Source organism: Perca fluviatilis, chromosome 21 (genome assembly GCF_010015445.1).
Source record: "Perca fluviatilis chromosome 21, GENO_Pfluv_1.0, whole genome shotgun sequence".
Classification (NCBI taxonomy): Eukaryota; Metazoa; Chordata; class Actinopteri; order Perciformes; family Percidae; genus Perca; species Perca fluviatilis.
The window spans coordinates 27481466-27502504 of NC_053132.1; the positions used below are offsets into that span (position 1 = coordinate 27481466).

A 21039-nucleotide genomic window follows, 5' to 3' on the forward strand; every position below is an offset into this window, starting at 1 on the left:
CAACCATTAGATACATCCATGGATACCCCTAGAGATTGTCTGGAGGAGTTGTTTAAATATCACGCCCCAATATATTCTCGGTTTTGAGGCCTCGCCCCTACAATTTACGACATGGCGAGACGTAATCCGGCTGAGAAGCGGCACTTTTCAGAGGTGGAGATTGAAACCCTGATATCTCAGGTTAATTTGTACTAACGTGTGTACTATTTGGCAGCCTGAAAACTGTTATTAAAGCGCCCATATTATGCTCATTTTCAGGTTCATAACTGTATTTTAAGGTTGTACCAGAATAGGTTTACATGGTTTAATTTTCAAAAAACACCATATTTTTGTTGTACTGCACAGCTCTCTCTCACTGCTGCAGATCCTCTTTTCACCTGGTTTCTGTTTTAGCTACAGAGTGAGACTTCTTTTCATCTTCTTCTTCTGTACTATCTTTGATTGCACTCGCACATGCTCAGTAGTTCAGATGTAGATCATGTCAGCTAGCTAACTCTAGAGACAGTAAAAGAGAGCCTGTTTCTCCAACTTTGGTCAGTTACAAGGCAGGATTAGCTGGGAGACTTCTAAATGAGGGCACACATGTAAGTAGTTCTTTTGTAGATTATGGTGAACTTGTGTGTGTTGTAGCAATGCTTTGCTATTGAGAACGACGTAGCATGCTAGCGTTAGCATTAGTGTTAGCATGCTAATGCTAACGGTTAGCATGCTAACGAGCTAACGGTTGTGGTTAGCCAGCTCATTTCGATGACTGTGACGTCACAGTCCGAGCCGATTTTGAACAGCTCACTAGGAGACTGAAGGCAGGACACGTTCAGAAACCGTATCTCACTCAAAACAGCATGGATGGATTTTTTTCAAAGTTTGTATGTGTGTGGAAGCACCAGAGACACAAAAGAACACCCCAAATCCCAGAAAAAGTGATTTTTTTCATAATATGGGCACTTTAAAGACTGTATAAAGAATGCGGACTGGAAAGAGATCACTGATGCGGTCAACAGTGTTGCCGTAGTAAATCGGACTCCAGCTGAAGTTTATTTAATTTATAGCCTACATCCTTGACACATGTATTCTATAGTCCTAATAGTAATATACAGGCTTATATTGCAATCTCTTAGGCCTACATGTAGGTGTACTTATATTTAAATAAACACACAGTAGCAGAGTTTATGTAGTGTCTTTTATTTTACTCATGTTTTTTTTCATGAGTCAGAACGAGGCAACAGCTGAGGGAGAGTGCGTGTCCTCCGCCCCCCATGCTGGACCACCACCCCGACCCTGTCTTCTGACATCAGAGGGGCTGGAAAAACAAGCCGAAATAACTCGGTCAATGGCAGAAATAAATCGTTCACGTTCAAGAGAAAACGTTTCATAAATGAGGGCCAACGCGAGCGGTGCCTACAATGGATAAAACAGTGTGGACGGCCCCACTCCCAGTTAAATGTGTCGAACATTACGAAGCATAAATACGTCTGCTCAAAGCTAAGGGTAACAGCTAACTAGTTACCGTGTTGTCTAGATCTACTAACTAGAGGCAAGAACACAAATTGGACCAAAGTTATGATTACCATGGATATCATTGCCAGAATGTTAACCTCCTCTCTAAGCTAACGACCCCTTTAGCTTTAGCCAACATTAGTTAACATGTTAGCTAACGCTAGCTACATTAGCTGCTGTTGTGTTGGGTCTTTATTCTTCGTCAGTTTACAACAAAGTCGAACATTTGAATACATCCCTCCACTGCATACTGTAACCCCTTTTGCCTCGATCTGGAGGATATCGCGGAGGTATTGCTCCAAAAAAGGTCACTGACACGCACGGGTATACCTCTTCCCGTCATGGCAATCTGTCGCACTGGTCGTGTTTGACCATTTGTTTGTCGGACGTAGCAACAGTAACTAAGGGGGGCTTGGCGAAAGGCTAATTGTCTAATGTAACAGAGTAGTTATGCAATGGCATTTGCAAGAAACCTACCATAAATGAACTGACCAATATTCATATCTACTTTCTTTTTAGATGAGTCAACACCACAACTTTTCCTGACAAGCCCGGGGGTTCGACCGGAGGTACTGCCATCCGTCGCATGCTATGGCGAGTGGCAACTAATGATGTTCTAAAACTGTTTATACCATGGTCTGGGTGAATACTCGATTCTGATTGGCTGCAGGGTGTCCATTAAAAAGTGATGTAGGACACCTAGTAAAGGAGTTCGGTGAAACTGACTGTTTACTGTTCTAAATGAATGCGCTACATTAAATCAATAAGGAAATGTGGATTTATTATTTCCAACTCGTCCTCTGAACACCACAGGATGGCGCTAAAACACACAGGCTGCAAGAAGTAAGTTCTACTGGCCCTCTGGACTGACTTTGTTTCACAGAGAATAACGTTATCTCACATATCTCAGCTCGCTGCTTCAGGCTCGCCGCTGCAGCCGACAGCAACGTTGCGGATCAAATTCTTCGTAAAAGTCATATTGTTTTGGGGACAATGACATGGCTGATAGCTAGCTTGTCTTGTTCAACATACTGTCAAATTATTTTTACTGATTGCCAACTGTACACAATGTTATTGACTTTGGATCTTGCTAGCGTAGCGTTAGCTTTCTGGCTCCTAGCTAAACTGAAGGCTTCTATCAGCTGAGCGGACTATATAAATATCTCCGGTTGCTAAGGGAGGCAAGTCGTATCTAAGGTTCTTCCTAATTCCTGGTGGAGAGAACAACGTTTGCATTGCATAAGAACCTGATGGATGGGAATGATTGTTCCAGGTATTAGTCAAACCGTCAGGCGTAACCAGGGAAACGGAGTTATTGTTTGGATAAACTTTAGATTTCGATTGTAAAACTAATTAAAATATGAACTAATGTTTTAAAAATATGTTATTTGGCAAGTGACCATGGTATAAGCGGGTTAATGCCCTTCGAGGTGTCCATTGTCAGGTATTAATGGACTTCGGCGGAGGACCGACGGTTCACGCCTCGCCGTCGTCCATTAATACCTGACAATGGACACCTCGTCGGGCATTAGCCCTTACATATCCTGCGGGGCAGAAAGGGAAAGAAGGCCTTCCAGGAGCTGACGATCTGCAGGGTTATAACAGGCAGGTGTTATTTTATTGTTCACATCAGTATTATGCTTAGCTTGGCTACTAAGAGGTTTTAATTTGACTTGTAACGTTGCTTCATTTTGACTTCTACTCTAGCGGTCTCCCAGAAAAACTTCCCCGCGCTGACTGCAGCAGACGCGGAGGACTTGATTGGGCAAGGGCTGAAGTTTGCCCCACACAGACGGTAAATTGAAATTCTTCTGTGATGTTAATAATAATCAAAAACTATCAATATTTGTGATCATAATAAAGACAGGGTTGTTAGTCAGGCAATTTGTCTTGCTTTTGTTAATGTGTTTATTCTTAGTATGACCTATCAAACTTTAGTTTCTTTTTTAGGTCAGCTGAGAAGGACTGAGCCTTCAAAACCATGGAGCTCTATTTTTTATTGTTTTGCAGAAGCAAGAGCTGTTGGCCATCTTCTACACTGCTGCCATCCTCCTGCCTCCCCCCCTCTGGCGGGCGCTACAGATCCCTGCACACAAACAACCAGACACAAGAGCAGCTTCTTTCCCTCTGCCATCACTCTCCTGAACTGCTGATAAGTGGGCTCATCCCCACTTTGGCCATTCACCTACACATTACATACTTTATCATTCCAATATGCATCTTGCACAATACATTTGCACTATTACTTTGCACTCTACATCCTTATCTATTTTTTTTATTCTTCTTTGTATATTGCAAATTAAAGTTTTAAATCCCATCAAGTTTGCCTGTTCATTCATTCCTGTTAATATATAATAATTCATTCCTGCTCTTGCAGACGGTTTAAAATAATAATAAAATTAGTATCATTGTTGTTAAAGGTTAGGGGAATGTAAAAAAGAACGTTGGGGCAACGTTCCCTGAAGGTTGCAACGTTAGGGGAACGTTCTCTAAAGGTTGCAACGTTAGGGGAACGTTCTCTAAAGGTTGCAACGTTCTAATAACGTTCGGAGAACATTCGATGTAACCAAAAACGAACGTTCCCAGAACGTTCAACCAACTTTCCATAATAACCAAAACACAACCAAACCTAACCTTCAGGGAACGTTCGCGCAACCAAAAACGAACGTTCCCAGAACGTTCTGGGAACCAAAAATTGTTAGCTGAGAAGTACCTTGGGGTTTTGTTCGCTAGTGAAGGGACAATGGAGCGGGAGATTGGTCGGAGAATGGGCGCAGCGGGTGCGGTATTACATTCAATCTATCGCACCGTTGTGACGAAAAGAGAGCTGAGCCAGAAGGCAAAGCTCTCGATCTACCGGTCAGTTTTCGTTCCTACCCTCACCTATGGTCATGAAGGCGTCATGACCGAAAGAACGAGATCCAAGGTACAAGCGGCCGAAATGGGTTTCCTCAGGAGGGTGGTTGGCGTCTCCCTTAGAGATAGGGTGAGGAGCTCGGAGTAGAGCTGCTGCTCCTTTGCGTCGAAAGGAGCCAGTGGAGGTGGTTTGGGCATCTGGTAAGGATGCCCCCTGGGCGCCTCCCTAGGGAGGTGTTCCAGGCACGTCCAGCTGGGAGGAGGCCTCAGGGAAGACCCAGGACTAGGTGGAGGGATTATATCTCCAACCTGGCCTGGGAATGCCTCGGGATCCCCCAGTCGGAGCTGGTTGATGTGGCTCAGGAAAGGGAAGTTTGGGGTCCCCTGCTGGAGCTGCTCCCCCCGCGACCCGATACCGGATAAGTGGACGAAGATGGATGGACATTGTTACATTGTTACAGTCACTTAAAGTGAGACTAATAATATGCATACAAAAATATGGCACATATTTAAAGCTATTGTTTTCATATTAACAATGGATTTGCCCATGTGTACTGTGAAAGAGCGCTGTGGCATCTTCCAGCCATAGTTTTTCATTCTCAATGCTCTCATCTGCTCAGCTAGCTGGTGAACACAGTGGAGCATTCAGCAGCTGAACTGAGGAGACATACGTTTCTCAGGAGCTGGTAGAGACAGAAAACAGCTATGCAAACACAACACAAATATGCATTCATAATAGTGTCTGCTTCATGTAGAGTAGGAAACTGTTTGCTAGCATAGTTAATAACAACCTTATAAGGTGATAACGTGGTGTTAACAGCTTGTGAAGCTGCCTCCACTAGTAAAACAAGTCAATGAAGACAGCCTGTCAGGAGGAGTTCACAGATGAGACTTGGACGTATTGCTCTGATTGGATCCCTCTGACCTCTGAACGTTCACTTCCCCGTATAGGCTGTCAATCATCCTGATCCTCTGCTGGCTGAATATCCTGTCCTGCTGCAGGGCAGAACAGTGGAAGTCTTCTGCCTGAGCTTTAATACAGTGGAGCTGTTCATCAACCAGGACAGAAAGGACTTATTACAATGCTATAATAAAATGGTGTAATATAGAATCCTAATGAAATGTGTGTGACTGCTCTGTTTGTTGGCAGGTGGAAAAGCAGAGAGCAGATCTAAGCAGAGAGCTGGAGGATCTCACTGACCGGCTGGAGGAAGCAGGAGGCGTGACCGCCTCACAGGTAAACTACATGACACACTTTAGACCATTACTGGTTTTAAAACTGCACAAATTAGGATTATACACTGCTTGCTTTCCCCAAAAAAGTTATATAGCAAGATTTATAGCATTCTCAGCTGAGCATAAAGAATTAAGAGGGGAGAAACAGCTAACAAAGTGTACAATACCCACCAACCAGCACCTTTGAACCTCTTTGCGGTCTTTATGCTAAGCTAAGCTAATTTGTCTCCTAGCTCGAGCTTCATATGTAACACACAGAGTTTATATCTCAGCAAGAAATCAAATGAGCATATATATATATATATATATGTGCGCATTATATTAATTATTGAATCTGTGAAGCTGGTGAAGACTTGCTGTCTGGACTGGGCCCATGGACCATTCCTATAATAATATCTAGTCAAATGTGTCCAGCTTGCGTGTGTGAGGGAATTGGGGCGTTACCATCATTTTGTTTTTCAACAAGCTAGCAATATTAATTTCTGTTGAATTTACAAATCCAAAGAAAGGAAATACATACATTACAATTTGTGGAGGATACAAGTCGAAATACAGATATTGACATGCAGCCTGTGTGTGATAACAGATGGAGGTGAACAAGAAGCGAGAAGCTGAGCTGCTGCGCCTGAGGCGAGACTTGGAGGAGACCTCTGTCCAGTCAGACGCGCTGGCTGCGTCACTGAGGAAAAGGCACAGCGATGCCATGGCAGAGCTGAGCGAGCAGTGTGAGGCTCTGCAGCGGAGCCGAGCCAAACTGGAGAAGGACAAGCAGAACCTGAGGATGGAGGTAGACGAGCTGGCTGCTTCTCTGGACAGTCTGCAGAAAGCCAAGGTCTGGACGTTAGCCCTCAGGACGTTAGCCCTCAGGACATTAGCTCACATGTTTTGAGGTTGACAATTTTGAACATGTTTAACTTGTGAGTGTAACCTGTGTGCTGCAGACGTCCTCAGAAAGCCAGATGAAGAAGCTGGAGGAGCAGCTGTCAGAAGCCAACAGGAAAGCCGAGGACCTGCAGAGGGCCCAGGCCGAGCTCAGTGTGGCCAGGAACAGACTCTCAGGTGCTACACACCTCTGACATGTCATGACATGTCTCCTCAGTTGCCCTTAAAGGAACACTCATGAACTTTTCCCGCTTCGGTCCCCCTACTTGTCCAGTTCATTTGAACTACAGATCCGATACCCGATCTGGAAAACTTGCATAAGGTAATGTAATGGACAATTCCGCTTCCAATCTGTAAGGGGACCAAAGCGGGAAAAGTTCTTTAGTATTGCTTTAAGATCATCACACATTCACGTACAGTTTCAGGACACCTCTAAAGAACATGTCAAAGATTTATTTTTTGACTTGCAGTGACAGATGTAAAAGAGAAGGGTCACAATCAATGCTCCGTTCTCTACACTACGCATAATGCAACTCAATAGTGTCTTTACATTGCCCAATTCTTTAAAACTCTAAGTAGATTATTCAAGTGGTGTCCCAGTATTTTCAGAAACTTGAAGCAGCTCTTCTAGATCAGGCAAGGCAACTGCATTCAATGGCTAATATAAAATGAGAGGTGTGCCCCTATAACAGAAGAACATGACTTTACCTTGTTTACAATTGCATGCAAATGTGTTGATTTATTACCCACAGAGCTCAGACACAGATATTAGTGCTGCTTTCTATTGATGCTCCATTTCATCCTTGCTACCTAATTTATGTATGGCTAAAGAAGCTGGCATATGTAAGCTACTGTATGATAATCAGTGTCCCTGTGTGTCACTGTGTGTCCCTGTGTGTTCCTGCGTGTCCCTGTGTGTCCCTGTGTGTCCTGTCAGCTGATAATGCAGACGTGAGTCGACAGATGGAAGAGGCAGAGAGCAGAGCCAGCCAGCTGAGCCACTCCAAGACTCTGCTCACATTGCAGCTGGAAGAAGTGAAGAAACAACTGGACGAGGAGGTCAAGGTGTGTTGTGTGTGTGTGTGTGTGTGTGTGTGTGTGTAGAACTCTGTGTAGAATGGAAGTCTGAAAAATAAAACACCCACTATGCAAATGCATTAACAAAAACGTTCCCACCTGTTTGTGTGACGTGGCGGCCAGTGTAAGCAGGTGGTCAACAGCAGTCTGAGCTCGGTGCAGCAGGAGTGCGAGGCGCTAAGGGAGCAGCTGGAGGAGGAGCAGGAGTGCAAGCAGGAGCTGCAGCGGCTCGTCTCCAAACTCAACAGTGAGGTGACACACTGGAGGAGCAAACACGAGGCGGACACCATCCAGCACGCCGACGAGCTGGAGGACACCAGGTCCGTTGTGTTGATACCAGCGGTCATCCGTCACATTTTGCGCTCTGAATGTACCTTAAAGGTCCAAATAACGTGTGTGTCACAGGAAGAAGCTGGCCACCAGGCTTCAGGAGGCCGAGGAGGCTGTGGAAGCCACCCAGGCCAAATGTTCCTCGCTGGAGAAAAGCAAACAAAGGCTGCAGGGAGAGGTGGAGGAACTCTGTATGGACCTGGACAAGGTAGGAGAGGACACGGGAGTGCTGCAGTGCAATAAATTTGTTTCTGGGTGTCTTTGAGCATGTGTTCCCTGTCCCAGGCCAGAAGCTGTGCTCAGGCTCTGGATAAAAAGCAGCGCGTCCTGGAGAAGTACCTCATAGACTGGAAGCACAAGTGTGAGGAGCTGGTGGCGGAGGTGGAAGGCTGCCAGAAGGAGGGCAGGCAACACGCCAGCGAGCTTTCCAAAGTCAGGTCGGCCCATGAAGAGTCTGTGGAGCAGCTTGAGGCCCTGCGCAGGGACAACAAGGCCTATCAGGGTTGGAGAGTACACTCCATGCCTCTTGCAGGTTTGAAGGAATAGTTGAATAGTAACCATGGTTTCATGAATGAATGTCTTTGTCTGACAGAGGAGGTAGCGGACCTCACAGAGCAGCTCTCAGATGGAGGCAAAAGTGTCCATGAGCTTCAGAAGGCAAAGAAGAAGATTGAGATGGAGAAAGAAGAGCTACAGGGCTCACTAGAAGAGTCGGAAGCAGCTTTGGAGGTACAGAGCTGCAGTTAGCTGTAAGCTGTTAGCAGGCTATCTGCAGCTGCTGTGTGTCAGTGTCTGCTACATGCTTACTCTTCTTTCTTTCTCTGCTTCTCCCCCCCAGGCCGAGGAGACCAAGGTGCTGAGGCTGCAGCTGGACATGTCTCAGGCTAGAGGGGAGCTGGAGCGCAGACTTCAGGAGAAGGAGGAAGAGATGGAAGCTACTAGGTAGCTCAGCTTCCTCTTAATCCTTCATTTTTATCATCTTCCTCCCCATGCCTTTATAGTGCTATGCAGACATACCTGTAATTCTAACACACCTCATTGCATACAGTGAGGGGAAAAAAGTATTTGATCCCCAACGTACAAAATCATTTTGTACGTTTGCCCACTGACAAAGAAATTATCAGTCTATAATTTGAATGGTAGGTTCATTTGAACAGTGAGAGACAGAATAACAACACAAAAATCCAGAAAAACGCATGTCAAAAACATTATAAACTGATTTGCATTTTAATGAGAGAAATACGTATTTGACCCCTCTCAATCAGAAAGATTTCTGGCTCCCAGGTGTCTTTTCTACAGGTAACAAGCTGAGATTAGGACCACACTCGTAAAGGGAGTGCTCCTGATCTCAGCTTGTTACCTGTATAAAAGACACCTGTCCACAGAAGCAAGCAATCAATCAGATTCCAAACTCTCCACCATGGCCAAGACCAAAGGGCTGTCCAGAACTACATGGGAGGATCATTTCAATGATCTCAAGGCAGCTGGGACCATAGTCACCAAGAAAACAATTGGTAACACACTACGCCGCGAAGGGCTGAAATCCTGCAGCGCCTGCAAGGTCCCCCTGCTCAAGAAAGCACATGTACATGCCTGTCTGAAGTTTGCCAATGAACATATAAATGATTCAGAGTAGAACTGGGGGAAAGTGTTGTGGTCAGATGAGACCAAAATCAAGCTCTTTGGTATCAACTCAACTCGCCGTGTTTGGAGGAGGAGGAATGCTGCCTGTGACCCCAAGAACACCATCCCCACCGTCAAACATGGAGGTGGAACTATTATGCTTTGGGGGTGTTTTTCTGCTAAGGGGACAGGACAACTTCACCGCATCAAAGGGACGATGGACGGGGCCATGTACCATCAAATCTTGGGTGAGAACCTCCTTCCCTAAGCCAGGGCATTGAAAATGGGTCGTGGATTGGTATTCCAGCATGACAATGACCCAAAACACACAGCCAAGGCAACAAAGGAGTGGCTCAAAAAGAAGCACATTAATGTCCTGGAGTGTCCTAGCCAGTCTCCAGACCTTAATCCCATAGAAAATCTGTGGAGGGAGCTGAAGGCTCGATTTGCCAAAAGTCAGCCTCGAAACCTTAATGACTTAGAGAACATCTGCAAAGAGGAGTGGGACAAAATCCCTCCTGAGATGTGTGCAAACCTGATGGACAACTACAAGAAACAACTGACCTCTTTGATTGCCAACAAGGGTTTTGCCACAAAGTACTAAGTCATGTTTTGCAGAGGGGTCAAATATTTATTTCCTTTTATTAAAATGCAAATCAATTTATAACGTGTTTGATGTGCGTTTGTCTGGATTTTTTCTCACTGTTCAAATGAACCTACCATTAAAATTATAGTCTGTGGGCAAATGTACAAAATCAGCAGGGGATCAAATAATTTTTTCACTAACTGTAGCTGCTTCGATCACATAGAAGACTGGAAGTCCTATAACTTTCTATCTAACAAGACCGAGGTCCTGATCATCTGCCCTAAACCTCAAATATTTGGAAATGGCTTTATGAAGTAAAAGTCCAGTCCTGTTATTATCAATTTAGGAATATCTCCAGTAAAAAAAATCCAAGATCAATGCTCTCATTGTAGAAACACAGAGATGATTATGAATGCCTTATATCCTAACAACGTTGAGTCTATTTACTGTTCCTGAGTCCAAGTTTAAAACCTCTTAGCATGAGGTCAGCTAAAACTGTCTCTGCTTTGAAATCTTGTCTTAAAGGAATAATATGACATTTTGGGAAATAGGTATATTTGCTTTTTGTCAAATTTACCATTTTATCTTTAAACACCTCTAAAGCTCAATATTAAATAAGTTGTTTCTTGTTTGTTTCATCTGTACATAAAATGATGGAAAGAAATCCTAATTGTGACTTTAATATTGGTTGCATGGTTTACTGCTGCGTATGCCTCATTATCTTACTTTCCTACTTCTGGAAACCATTTTGTGTCTTGCCTGGAAAGTACTCTATCATTATTACCTATGGCACTAATGCTCTGTAGTTCTCTAACTCTAACTGTATTCATCCTGTCCTTTGTCTCCCCTTATTCCTTCAACAATGTGATGGTAGATTGTCTTTGGAGGTGAGGCCTGTCCCATTTAACCCATCTGACTGGCTCTGCAGTGATACATGCATAGTTCACCCTCTTCTTTACAACCATCCCTCCCCTCCTCTGTCAGAAAAAGCCACCAGAGGGCGCTGGACACCCTGCAGGCCAGTCTGGATGTCGAGGTCAAAGGCAAAATAGAGGGGCTAAAGCTGAAGAAGAAACTGGAGACGGCCATCAGCGAACTGGAGCTGCAGGTGGACCTGCTCACCAAAAACAATGCTGAGCTAAGCAAGAGCAGCAAGAAGATGCAGCAGCAGATTAAGGTGTGATCACCGGATACAGTGTCTTTTTTACTCTGCTGTCCTCCGAGGCTTACTAACAGAATAACTGCCCTGTCCCAGGAGCTGCAGGCCCAGCTGGAGGAGGAGGTCCGGAGCCACGAGGAATGCAGGGAGGACCAGGGGGCTGTGGAACGACGCTGCATGCTGTTGGTCAGCGAGGTCGAGGAGACCCTTGCAGCCCTGGAGAGCGCCGAGCGGGCCCGACGGGTCTGTGAGACGAAGCTGCAGGAGGCTAGCGAGAAGCACAGCCACCTCAACAACCAGGTGATAACTGCCGGGGTCCTGCAGAGGCTGCAGCTGAAGTTCTAACTGCCGTAGACTAATGACTTACTCAATCTTTTCTCTTGTGTGTTCAGTTTCAGTTGGCTGTGAGTGGGAGAAGGAAGCTGGAGGGGGATCTCCAGACTCTGCAGCAGGAGCACGAGGAGCTGCATGCAGAGCTGAGAGCATCCACAGACAAGTCCAAGAAAGCCAGCTGCGAGGTACAACACAGACAAGACCATTGGTGTTGAGATATTACGGCAGCAGAGACTGGCCACATGTTCAGTTATTTGGAGTTGAATTGAAATGTGTGTGGGTGTATTTGTTTCAGTTGGAGCGAGTGGGGGAGGAGCTGCGTCTAGAGCAGGAGCACACGCTCCACCTGGAGAGAGTGAAGAAAGGCCTGGAGGCTCAGGTCAGAGACATGAGCAGCAGGCTGGACCAGGCCGAGCAGATGGCTCTGAAAGGAGGCAAGAAGATCATCCAGAAGTTAGAGGGAAAGGTATGCAGTCACGTGTTAGGACTTTGTACAAGACATTTTGACATCTGCTGACTGTGAAAGCTGTGATGAATATTCATGACTCCTACAGGATGATGTGTTGGACTCTGGACTCTCTGACCTTTCCTGTAGCACCACTGTTAGGCCAACATTTCTACTTGTACACAAACAATATAAAAATGTGGGAAAAGGAACGCTTGTAAAGCAACAAGTATTTCTTGTTGTAATTTATTTTGTGTAAACAACTAGTATATTGAGCATCAACATCCATTGGGAAGAAAAAAGTATGTTCCAGGGCCAGATTAACCTGCTCGGGGCCCCAGGGCACAAATTGGGGACCCCTAGTGACCCCCTCTTTTCTTTGTGTCTTTAAGGCCCATTCAGACCAAAAAAAAGCCCTTGCGGTGTGGGAGTGTCAATGAAATGGTCCATGTGTCTGACGTTATTTTGTGTTCTTTAACCCCCAATGTAGCACAAGTAGACTATATTTCACAGTTCCTGTTTTCCGCCAAGTCATTTATAGATCTGGCCGTTTCCAAGCGCACTTGAAGGCAGCTTCATTTCCCGGAGAAAGAGAAAGAAAAGAGACGGAGGGACGTAGGAAACAGTCAGCTGTTCCACAAACTCCCGGGCAGTTCAGAGCTTGTGTTTGATGTTTAGAAACTTTCTTGTGGCAGCGATAGAGGCAGTGAAGTTTCCTGTTTCCTGTACGGGACTCTCACACCGCCTTAAAACCCAACCATTGTTCTCAACTTTTTGCTGCAGGCCTGCTGCATTTGTTTTCCGTGTTCCCCGTGGCAACAACCTCCACTGCAGCCTAAACACACTACCCCCATTCAGAATGATTTTTTTTTGCAGACTGAGTTCTGGCCATCTCTACTGTATGTTATGTTAAAATTACCTAGTTATTGCTGGGATCCGGAAATGCAGAAACATCACCAAAATAGATCAGATGAGGCAAGAAACACGAGCTGTGAGACAATGAGACAGTTTAGGAGAGACAGCAAAGGCAAATAGTACAAGTAAAACTGTCCTTCACACTTTACAGACTTTGTAATCAAGCGTACTTTCTTTAGTTGAGGACACAGTTTTCCTGTGCAATGAGGAATTATTAGCAACATTACAGCTGTTCTCACTTTTGGGTTAACTACAACTTTGGCAAATACAGTTTACCCTTTGAGTACCAACTAGGTCAGCTGGAAAACTTGCTGAACACTTGGAGTGAAGTCACAGTTGCATGTCTGTGTGCAGGTGAAGGAGATGGAGCTGGAGTTGGACTCGGAGCAGAAGCGGCACGCTGAGACGGTGAAGACTCTGCGGAAGAACGAGCGTCGGCTGAAGGAGCTGCTGTTTGAGTCTGAGGAGGAGCAGAAGAACCAGCAGAGGATGCAGGAGCTGGTGGAGAGGCTGCAGAACAAGATGAGGGCCTACAAGAGACAAGTGGAAGAGGCAGTACGTCACGCAGAGCCCTTTTTTATTTTATCTTTTTACTGCAAGACAGAAGACACAACATTAACAGAACAGCAAAAACACAAAAGAAACATCACACAGTCAGTTGTTGTGTTGGGTGTGTGTGTCTACGTGATCAATCTGAGATATAGTAGGATGGATGGGTGGGCGTGATGGGCTTGACGGGAATCACAGGAGAGCAGGAAAACAAAAATAAATAGGGCTCTGTGTACCCTGACATGTGACCTGCAGTACATGTCACTGTGCTGATATTCTGTCTGTCATTGCAGGAGGAACAAGCTACCATGAACCTGGCGAAGTACAGGAAGACGGTCCATGAACTGGATGACGCTGAGGAGCGAGCGGACATTGCTGAGTCAGCACTCACCAAGATCAGGACCAAGAGGAGAGGCAGCTTGGGACAGGGCTACTCCTCTGTAAGTACTTCCGGTTTCCTTCTGCAGCAGCCAGGTGATAGGCTGACGACTCAGGCGTCCTCTGCGTTAAGGGTTTTTAGGATTATGTTCTGACAAATGTGGTGTGTACTAGATTTTGTTGTTATTCAGAGTTCGAATTTAATGCTAATTTAATGCTAATATAATATTGTATGACGGTTATGACCCCCCACCCTCCTTTACAAAGACACAAACTAATGCTAATAATTAGCTAAGGATTAATAAGTGGTTTCATTAAATCTTTTTTAGTGATGTATAAAAGAGATGATTATTGATTATTTCTGCCCTGATAAATTATGTTTATAGATGATTTACAAAGTACTTCTTAACCATTAAAACATGTATTCTAATCATCAGCTATATAATAACCATCCTAAAATCATTTAGTAATCATTAATATATATATTTTTTATGTATGCAACATTAAATTATTAAATAGTAATCATTAATTATAATTTCATTGTTTGTTCATAGTAAAATGACTTAACTCAAGTTAAACCAAGTTTACCATTTATTAGTGATGGTTATTATAAAGTGTTACCTTAATGCCTAAAACCTCAATGTTGTGTCTATTATCAAAGACCAGTAACGGCCTGCGTTACCTTTCATACATTTTGTTACAATGTTTGCATGTGATTACTCCTACTTTAGGAAAATTGTTTGATTGACTTTTTCCTTAAAAATCTTTTGTGGTAGTGCTAAAAACAATGTGTAATTGTGGTGGGCTTTGTCTAAATGTGACTGTGAGCCATGTGTGCTCCCCCAGGGTTACAGTACCCCGTACCCTGGCCTGGTCCGCTCCCCCAGCTCCGTGGGGTCAGAGGGCAGAGGGGAGAAGATCCTCAACGATGACGAGTCTGTCAGCTCCCTCATCCCAGCATATCTCAACTCGCTCAAGAAGCTCATGGTGGATTAGAAACCCAGCGGGTAGAATGGTAGAATGTCAGAGCTCCAAATTTCTCCAGCCGCTACGGCACTCACAATCTGACTGGAAAAGTGCTACAGTATGATGTCTCAACACATACAGGTCATTAGCAAACCATTCAATGTGTGTCACCTGTGTGTGTATACTCTACATTTCCTTTTGAACTTTTCTATAATGTACTCGTTCCTTCCTCTCTTTGTAAGATCATAGCTTCCACTTTTGTATACACTTCATAATGTTATATGTTTGTTAAAAACTGATTGAATATGGAAACTGTACTGTAATTTTGTTCTAAAATACCAAAAGGTGTTTATTACAAAAAGTAATCCATATAATCTGAAGTATAAACTATTCACCATTTATAAATGGTGTACTGTGGTAAACTGTCCACTTAATGTTCTCACAAAAATGAAACAATATATTCAATACTGCCTCGGCTTCCCTAGATGATGGGAAATCTAAAACTGCAGTGAAAGCTTAATTTATCTGTAAACTAGTTAAAAGTTTCCCAACTGCTAGGGTCTGGGGGGACGGCACGAAGCAGAGACTGTAATAATAGACAACGTAGCAGCAACCGTTGGGTTGTGGACTGCTGACTTCTGAAGCCTCGATCTTGGCCGTCGCCATCTTAGTATTTTGAAATCAATCTGACCATATTTGGTCAAGTGGGTGGAGCTGGAGATGCTGGCTAAGCGCTAAGCTAAACACTAAGCTAAACGCTAAGCTAAATATAAAGAGGAAAACTTTTTTCAACTTCTGAAGTGAGTGGAGTCCAGTGGAGTTGGCTAATGAACACTAAAAAAGACATTTCTAGGCAACCAAAATGTTGGTAAAAGTTTAAGATGAAAAACATGCATATCAGCCAAAAACAAGTTGAGGTTTATTTTAATGTCCCCAGTGTTAGCATGGTTAGCATTGCTAAGCCTCTGTCCTGATTGACAGGTCCTAAAGCGTCCCCTGCTTTATCGTGTATTTTAAAATAAATGGGAGCATCATTAATTAAATGAACATCACACTGTGTTGAAGAAGACTTACAAGTAGCGATTGAGACCATAAACTCATTATGAAAATGTTTACTGAGGTAATAAATCAAGAGAGAAGTAGACTCATTTTCTCACAGACTTCTATAGAAACAGGAGCCAGTGGAGTCTCCCCCTGCTGGAAGTTAGAGAGAATGCAGCTTTAACCCTTGTGTTGTCCTTCGGGTCCCAGTGACCCGAAGGACAACACAAGGATTATGTACTTCCGTTTACTTTGTTGAGAATTGCTCTCTAAACAAGGGTTTGTACAGCATTTTGGTCAGCTTAAACTGTGTTTAAATGTGTTCTAGAAATAAACTTTACTTACTTACTTTACAAGAAACAGGGTTTAGAGAGCAATTCTCAACAAAGTAAACGGAAGTACATAATCCTTGTGTTGTCCTTCGGGTCACTGGGACCCGAAGGACAACACAAGGGTTAAGGAGCTTCAGCTTTGGCTTCACTTCTTAGACCTTTAAGCTTTGTCCAGTATTTTTTACTGTCTATTTTACAAAGACAGCACCATATTCTGTAAATTTAAATGGCTAACTAGTAATTTTTATAACACGTTCTACTAGCTAGTACAGCAGAAGAGTGAGGCTAGACAAATACAAGACTAGGCTAACCTTAGCCCAGAAGTCTCGGCTGCAAGCTTTTGTTGATTCCTTATAGTGCTAATCTGAAGAACACAATGTTAAACATTTCAAGCTATAATGTACAGGTCTATGTGCTAAATACTGTATTAAGCCAATACTTCCTACCTGCCAGAGAGATATATAAAAACCTTTCCACCAGTTCTAACTGTTGAAGCTTGCAGCATACACCAATCACATGTGTCTACAGTACTGTGTAGTGTGCTGTGGTGTATCAACAAAGGACAAACATAAATGATTAGTTCTTCATTAAAGCTGCATAAGATGGTAAGATTGTGAAGATCCAGGACTTTGCCAACAAATTTGAACATCGACAACTTCTTAGTCCCTCCCCCCTTTCTGCTGCAGCCCAAACCGTCTCCTAAGCCCCGCCCACACAAGGGAGTGTGACAGAACTGCCGGCATGTCAGACAACATTTTCAATAACTAAACACTAACACAATGTTAACTTTACTCACCAACAGTAAAACGATGCTAACTAGCAGGCTAGCGTTAGCCATTTCAGCATAATATCAGACCGACCACTGTGCAAACGTTACAATTATCCTCACCAATGTAGCTTTGTGGACTTTTGACAACTAATAACCAAGTGAAAGATAAATCATTCATGGTAATTATGTTACCTGTCGAGAAGAAATGTGGCTACATCTCCATCGTTCTTCAGATCTTTAAAATCCCGCAGCTCACGCCACCTCTGAAAAGCCACTCCAATATTCACCCGAGTTTGGGGAAACCTTTCTGCAGCTTGTGCGCAGGGAGGGGAGAACGCTCTTATATGCGTGTACGTGCCTGAGCAGTGATTGACAGGCAGATAGACACCCCCTGTGGCCCTGATTGGAGAAAATCAACCGGGAGCGGTGGAATTTTGCCAATCACACTACAGGCTGTAGGTCATGCCAGAGGAGCTGGATTTTTTTTATATTACATAATTCATGTAGTTCTACTGGAACATAGGGTCAGTTTCAGCAAATATGACAGAAAGTTACTTTTATAAGACTTACCTACTGCATCTTTAACTAATAGCAAATCATTATAAAGTATTACCAAAGAAGATATGCAACACAATGCTATTAATACATGAGTTATTTTAGGTAATAAGAAAAAAACTGTAAAAAATCTGATGAAGTCCAGTATATCTTTGTCTGAATTTGTAACCACATCTTTATTATTGCTGCCTAAATCTGTAACATGGCTTGGTCAAAAAACACATTTTCATATTCAACAATAAAATGGTTTATTTTATTGTTGAATATGAAAATGTGTTTTTTAAGGAAATAAAATTCATTTTTTTCAATTATATATGCCTTTTCCAATTTTGTAATCATACAAAAACATCACATACAAAGCAAAAACCAACACAGAAAGAAGCATGTTATGACATAAGATACATATTTTGCTTTTATTGATGAAAAATGTCAACCTTTAGCTGTTAATGTACAAAAGAATCTTAGTACTCTTCTCTCAATAGTCAAGTAATACTAAGCACTAATACTGGACAAGACATGGGTGTAAAAGAACATTTTGTTCAACATTTAGCTTCGGCAGCAGCACTGACACTGAATCCAACTGAAGCAATTTACTTATATTTTCAAAACATAATAAGAGGGCTGTTGTATTGCATAAAAACACTTTGTATGTTCCATATATTTTCAGTACCAAAAGTCTCATACTGTATTTTACATCCTTCCCAGGCAATAGAGCCTCCTTTCATTGCAAATCAAATCCCACATCCCATGTATTTACACTTTAGTAATAAAATGGGTAAGTTCTCTTTAGAATACTTTTCATATGAACAACTTACAGTATATCTTCTAAAAATCATTTGGGTATAAAGTGCAATTGGCTGATTCCTAATTCTTATTAGGAATAAAGTAAAACAAGTGGAAATCAAGTATCAAAACGTTACACGTGTCCCTCCCCCAAGAGAAAGAAACGTTTGCTAAACTTCGGCGGAGAACAACGATAGCTTAGCAACCGTAGCTACGTGGGGCAGGCCTGCTAAGCTTCGGATTTCGCAAACACGCATATACTAAAAAAAACAATACTACCAAATACAATAGTATCAAAACCGCTTGGAGGGTGGAGTCTTTTTTCAAGAACCAAAAACCCAAAAGAGCAAAATTGTAATGAATGGTTTATGTGCTCTAAAGTAGGCTGCAAATGTTAGCCTGTACTAGCTAATGTTTGCTTTATGACCTTCAATAGTAACTTGGCAAAATTACAAAAGACAATGGGCATGTCATTAGATAATTATATTATTTGATTTTACAGGTTACATGAGAAAGAAACCCGCTCAGGACTTCGACTGGGTTGGGGGCCGATGGTGCCATATCAGAGTTTAAAGGGAACGTTTGTGGCCATGTCCTGCTCTTTATATGTTTTAGAAAGGTAGCGAAAGTCCAGCGAAACCTGTGTTCGATAGTGTTAAGTTTGCTGAACTCAGATTATTTGTCATTCGTACATCCTTTTCTCTCATGAAAGTGAAGCATATTGTTAAAAGAATTTCTATAGTAAGCATCCAAACCAAAGTTATATTAGATCAAATACCATTTGAATTGCATTTTGAATTATTATACTAGGGTTAACTAGCTCTACCCTAAAATAAGAACAATGTTGTTTCTTTATTTCCATGTCTTCTGAATCATCAGCTAGGGAGGATGCTAACTTTTGGTGGGACTTGTTAGCTAGTCTTTGAGCATCATGTATGTGCATATTTAAGTCTCTTTTACAGGATTCTCGTTTTAAAACAAATTGGAAACTTTTAAAAGTCAGCTGATTTAGCATTAGCATTAACGTACACAAGCTAATTAAAGCCCTAATTCTGCTAGCAACAGATATCATTTCAGCCAACAAAATCCAGAAATGAAAAGCTGATGTTTACTTCTCTGTGAAATCAAAGACCTATAGTTTCAAAAACATAATAGTTTTTTTTGTAAATGGCAGCATGGTACGCTTGACAGGTGTAGCAACAATAATGGTGTGTTCACATCAAGGGGGTGTGCCATAATTCGGCGGTGTGAGTACACAAATGGCGCTTTTCCATTACATGGTACCGGCTCGACTCGCCTCGACTCTACTCGCCTTTTTTGGTTTTCCATTATGAAAAAAAGTACCTGGTACCTGCTAACAGATACTTTTTTTAGTACCACCTCAGTCGAGGTTCCAAGCGAGCTGAGGCGAGCCGAAACGGTGACGTGAAAACCTGCAGGCTGCTGACTGGTCGGAAAGAATCGTCACTGATCACTGCATTGCTAGCGAGAGACGGCATTTTTAAATAGTTTAGCCAGCGGTGTTTTTTTGCTGCCGGAGGCTCCACGCAGAGCTTTCTCCATAGCATACAAGTGGCCTGATGTTTATACTTGTGCGCTGGTGTGTGCATGTGTGATGTGTGTGTGTGGGGAGCTGGTGAGCAAGGGAGAAGTGAGAGAGTGACGGCGATTATCTCCGCAGCGAGTAGCGACTCTAGAGTCATATATATGTGAGAGAAACAAAGTGTCTCCCCTGTTCTTTCTGACCACTGTGGGAAATCTGGAGCAGTAAAAGTTAACTATCTCTTTGATATCATGTTGTTTACGGAGACGGAGAACCAGGAAATGAGTCGGGGAAAAGCCAACGCTACTAAGCCACGCCCACGGCAGTCGCTATGACGACCAGCCACGCTGAGGCGGTACTAAAATCTGCAATGGAAAACGGACGCACAGCGTGTCGAGGCGAGTAGAGTCGAGGCGAGTCGAGCAGGTACCATGTAATGGAAAAACGCCAAAAAAGTCAATGCAAAGACGCAAATGGACATGACACGATTGGCGCTGCGAAAATGACGCAGAATTAGCGCCAACGCCGCAAATTTGCATGAGTTTAAATATTTGAACTCAAGCGAGAAATTGATGTGATGTGAAAGCCAATCAGTGTTTAGATCGTCCTGAGGTCCTGACATTGAATCAGAAATGGAGGAATAGACAATTGTAGCTCTGCAGCTACTCATTACCTACAGAGAGCGGCCGGAAATACAATTTCTTACAAAAAGTAAGAGAGGAAGTTGGACTACCAATTCAATTCAATTAGCTTTATTGGCATGCATGTATCAAAAAAAATATTGCCAAAGCATCACGCAAAATTATTACAGATACAAATTAAATTCAACAACATAAATAATTAAATCAAAATCAAAGTAACAATACTACCTGGTAAGGTCTAGAACAGAGGTCTTCAACGTTTTTCAAACCAAGGACCCCTGAACTGAAAGAGAAACAGATCAGGGACCCCCTACTACATATATTGTATAAAATGAAGTTGCATATTAATCTGGGCCTACAATAAGGTGTAGGGCGCCCTAAAGCCTTTATAAATACCTTTTTTTGTATAGAATACTAAGCTATTAAAATGATAATTGTTGGTATGATTTTATAAATCGTGTTTTGATGTTAAACATACACGTGGCACAGTGAATCCTCTGGACGAACTGGATCTGTGGATGGCTACCTTACCTTTAGGCCAGT

The 21039-nt window shown here is 43.0% G+C and overlaps 1 protein-coding gene and 1 long non-coding RNA gene across 3 annotated transcripts in view; both read left to right on the plus strand.

The window, feature by feature from the left end:
* The window catches only part of LOC120550891 (myosin-16), a 30879-nt gene extending 14831 nt beyond the window's left edge, over positions 1 to 16048 (plus strand). For both annotated transcript variants that reach the window (XM_039787835.1, XM_039787833.1), the window contains exons 3-18: positions 5504 to 5590; positions 6176 to 6421; positions 6531 to 6648; positions 7409 to 7536; positions 7672 to 7868; positions 7954 to 8086; positions 8164 to 8380; positions 8471 to 8607; positions 8717 to 8820; positions 11072 to 11264; positions 11343 to 11546; positions 11639 to 11764; positions 11875 to 12045; positions 13294 to 13494; positions 13782 to 13928; positions 14713 to 16048. In XM_039787835.1, coding sequence (XP_039643769.1) covers positions 5504 to 5590; positions 6176 to 6421; positions 6531 to 6648; positions 7409 to 7536; positions 7672 to 7868; positions 7954 to 8086; positions 8164 to 8380; positions 8471 to 8607; positions 8717 to 8820; positions 11072 to 11264; positions 11343 to 11546; positions 11639 to 11764; positions 11875 to 12045; positions 13294 to 13494; positions 13782 to 13928; positions 14713 to 14862 — 2559 coding nt within the window. In that variant the 3' untranslated portion in view covers positions 14863 to 16048. The remainder of the gene's footprint in view (positions 1 to 5503; positions 5591 to 6175; positions 6422 to 6530; positions 6649 to 7408; positions 7537 to 7671; positions 7869 to 7953; positions 8087 to 8163; positions 8381 to 8470; positions 8608 to 8716; positions 8821 to 11071; positions 11265 to 11342; positions 11547 to 11638; positions 11765 to 11874; positions 12046 to 13293; positions 13495 to 13781; positions 13929 to 14712) is intronic.
* On the plus strand, positions 1904 to 3680 carry LOC120550900. The gene is made up of 3 exons (XR_005637800.1): positions 1904 to 2066; positions 3205 to 3292; positions 3448 to 3680. It is a non-coding gene; the product is annotated as an uncharacterized LOC120550900 (long non-coding RNA).
* Positions 16049 to 21039: the final 4991 nt, after the last annotated feature.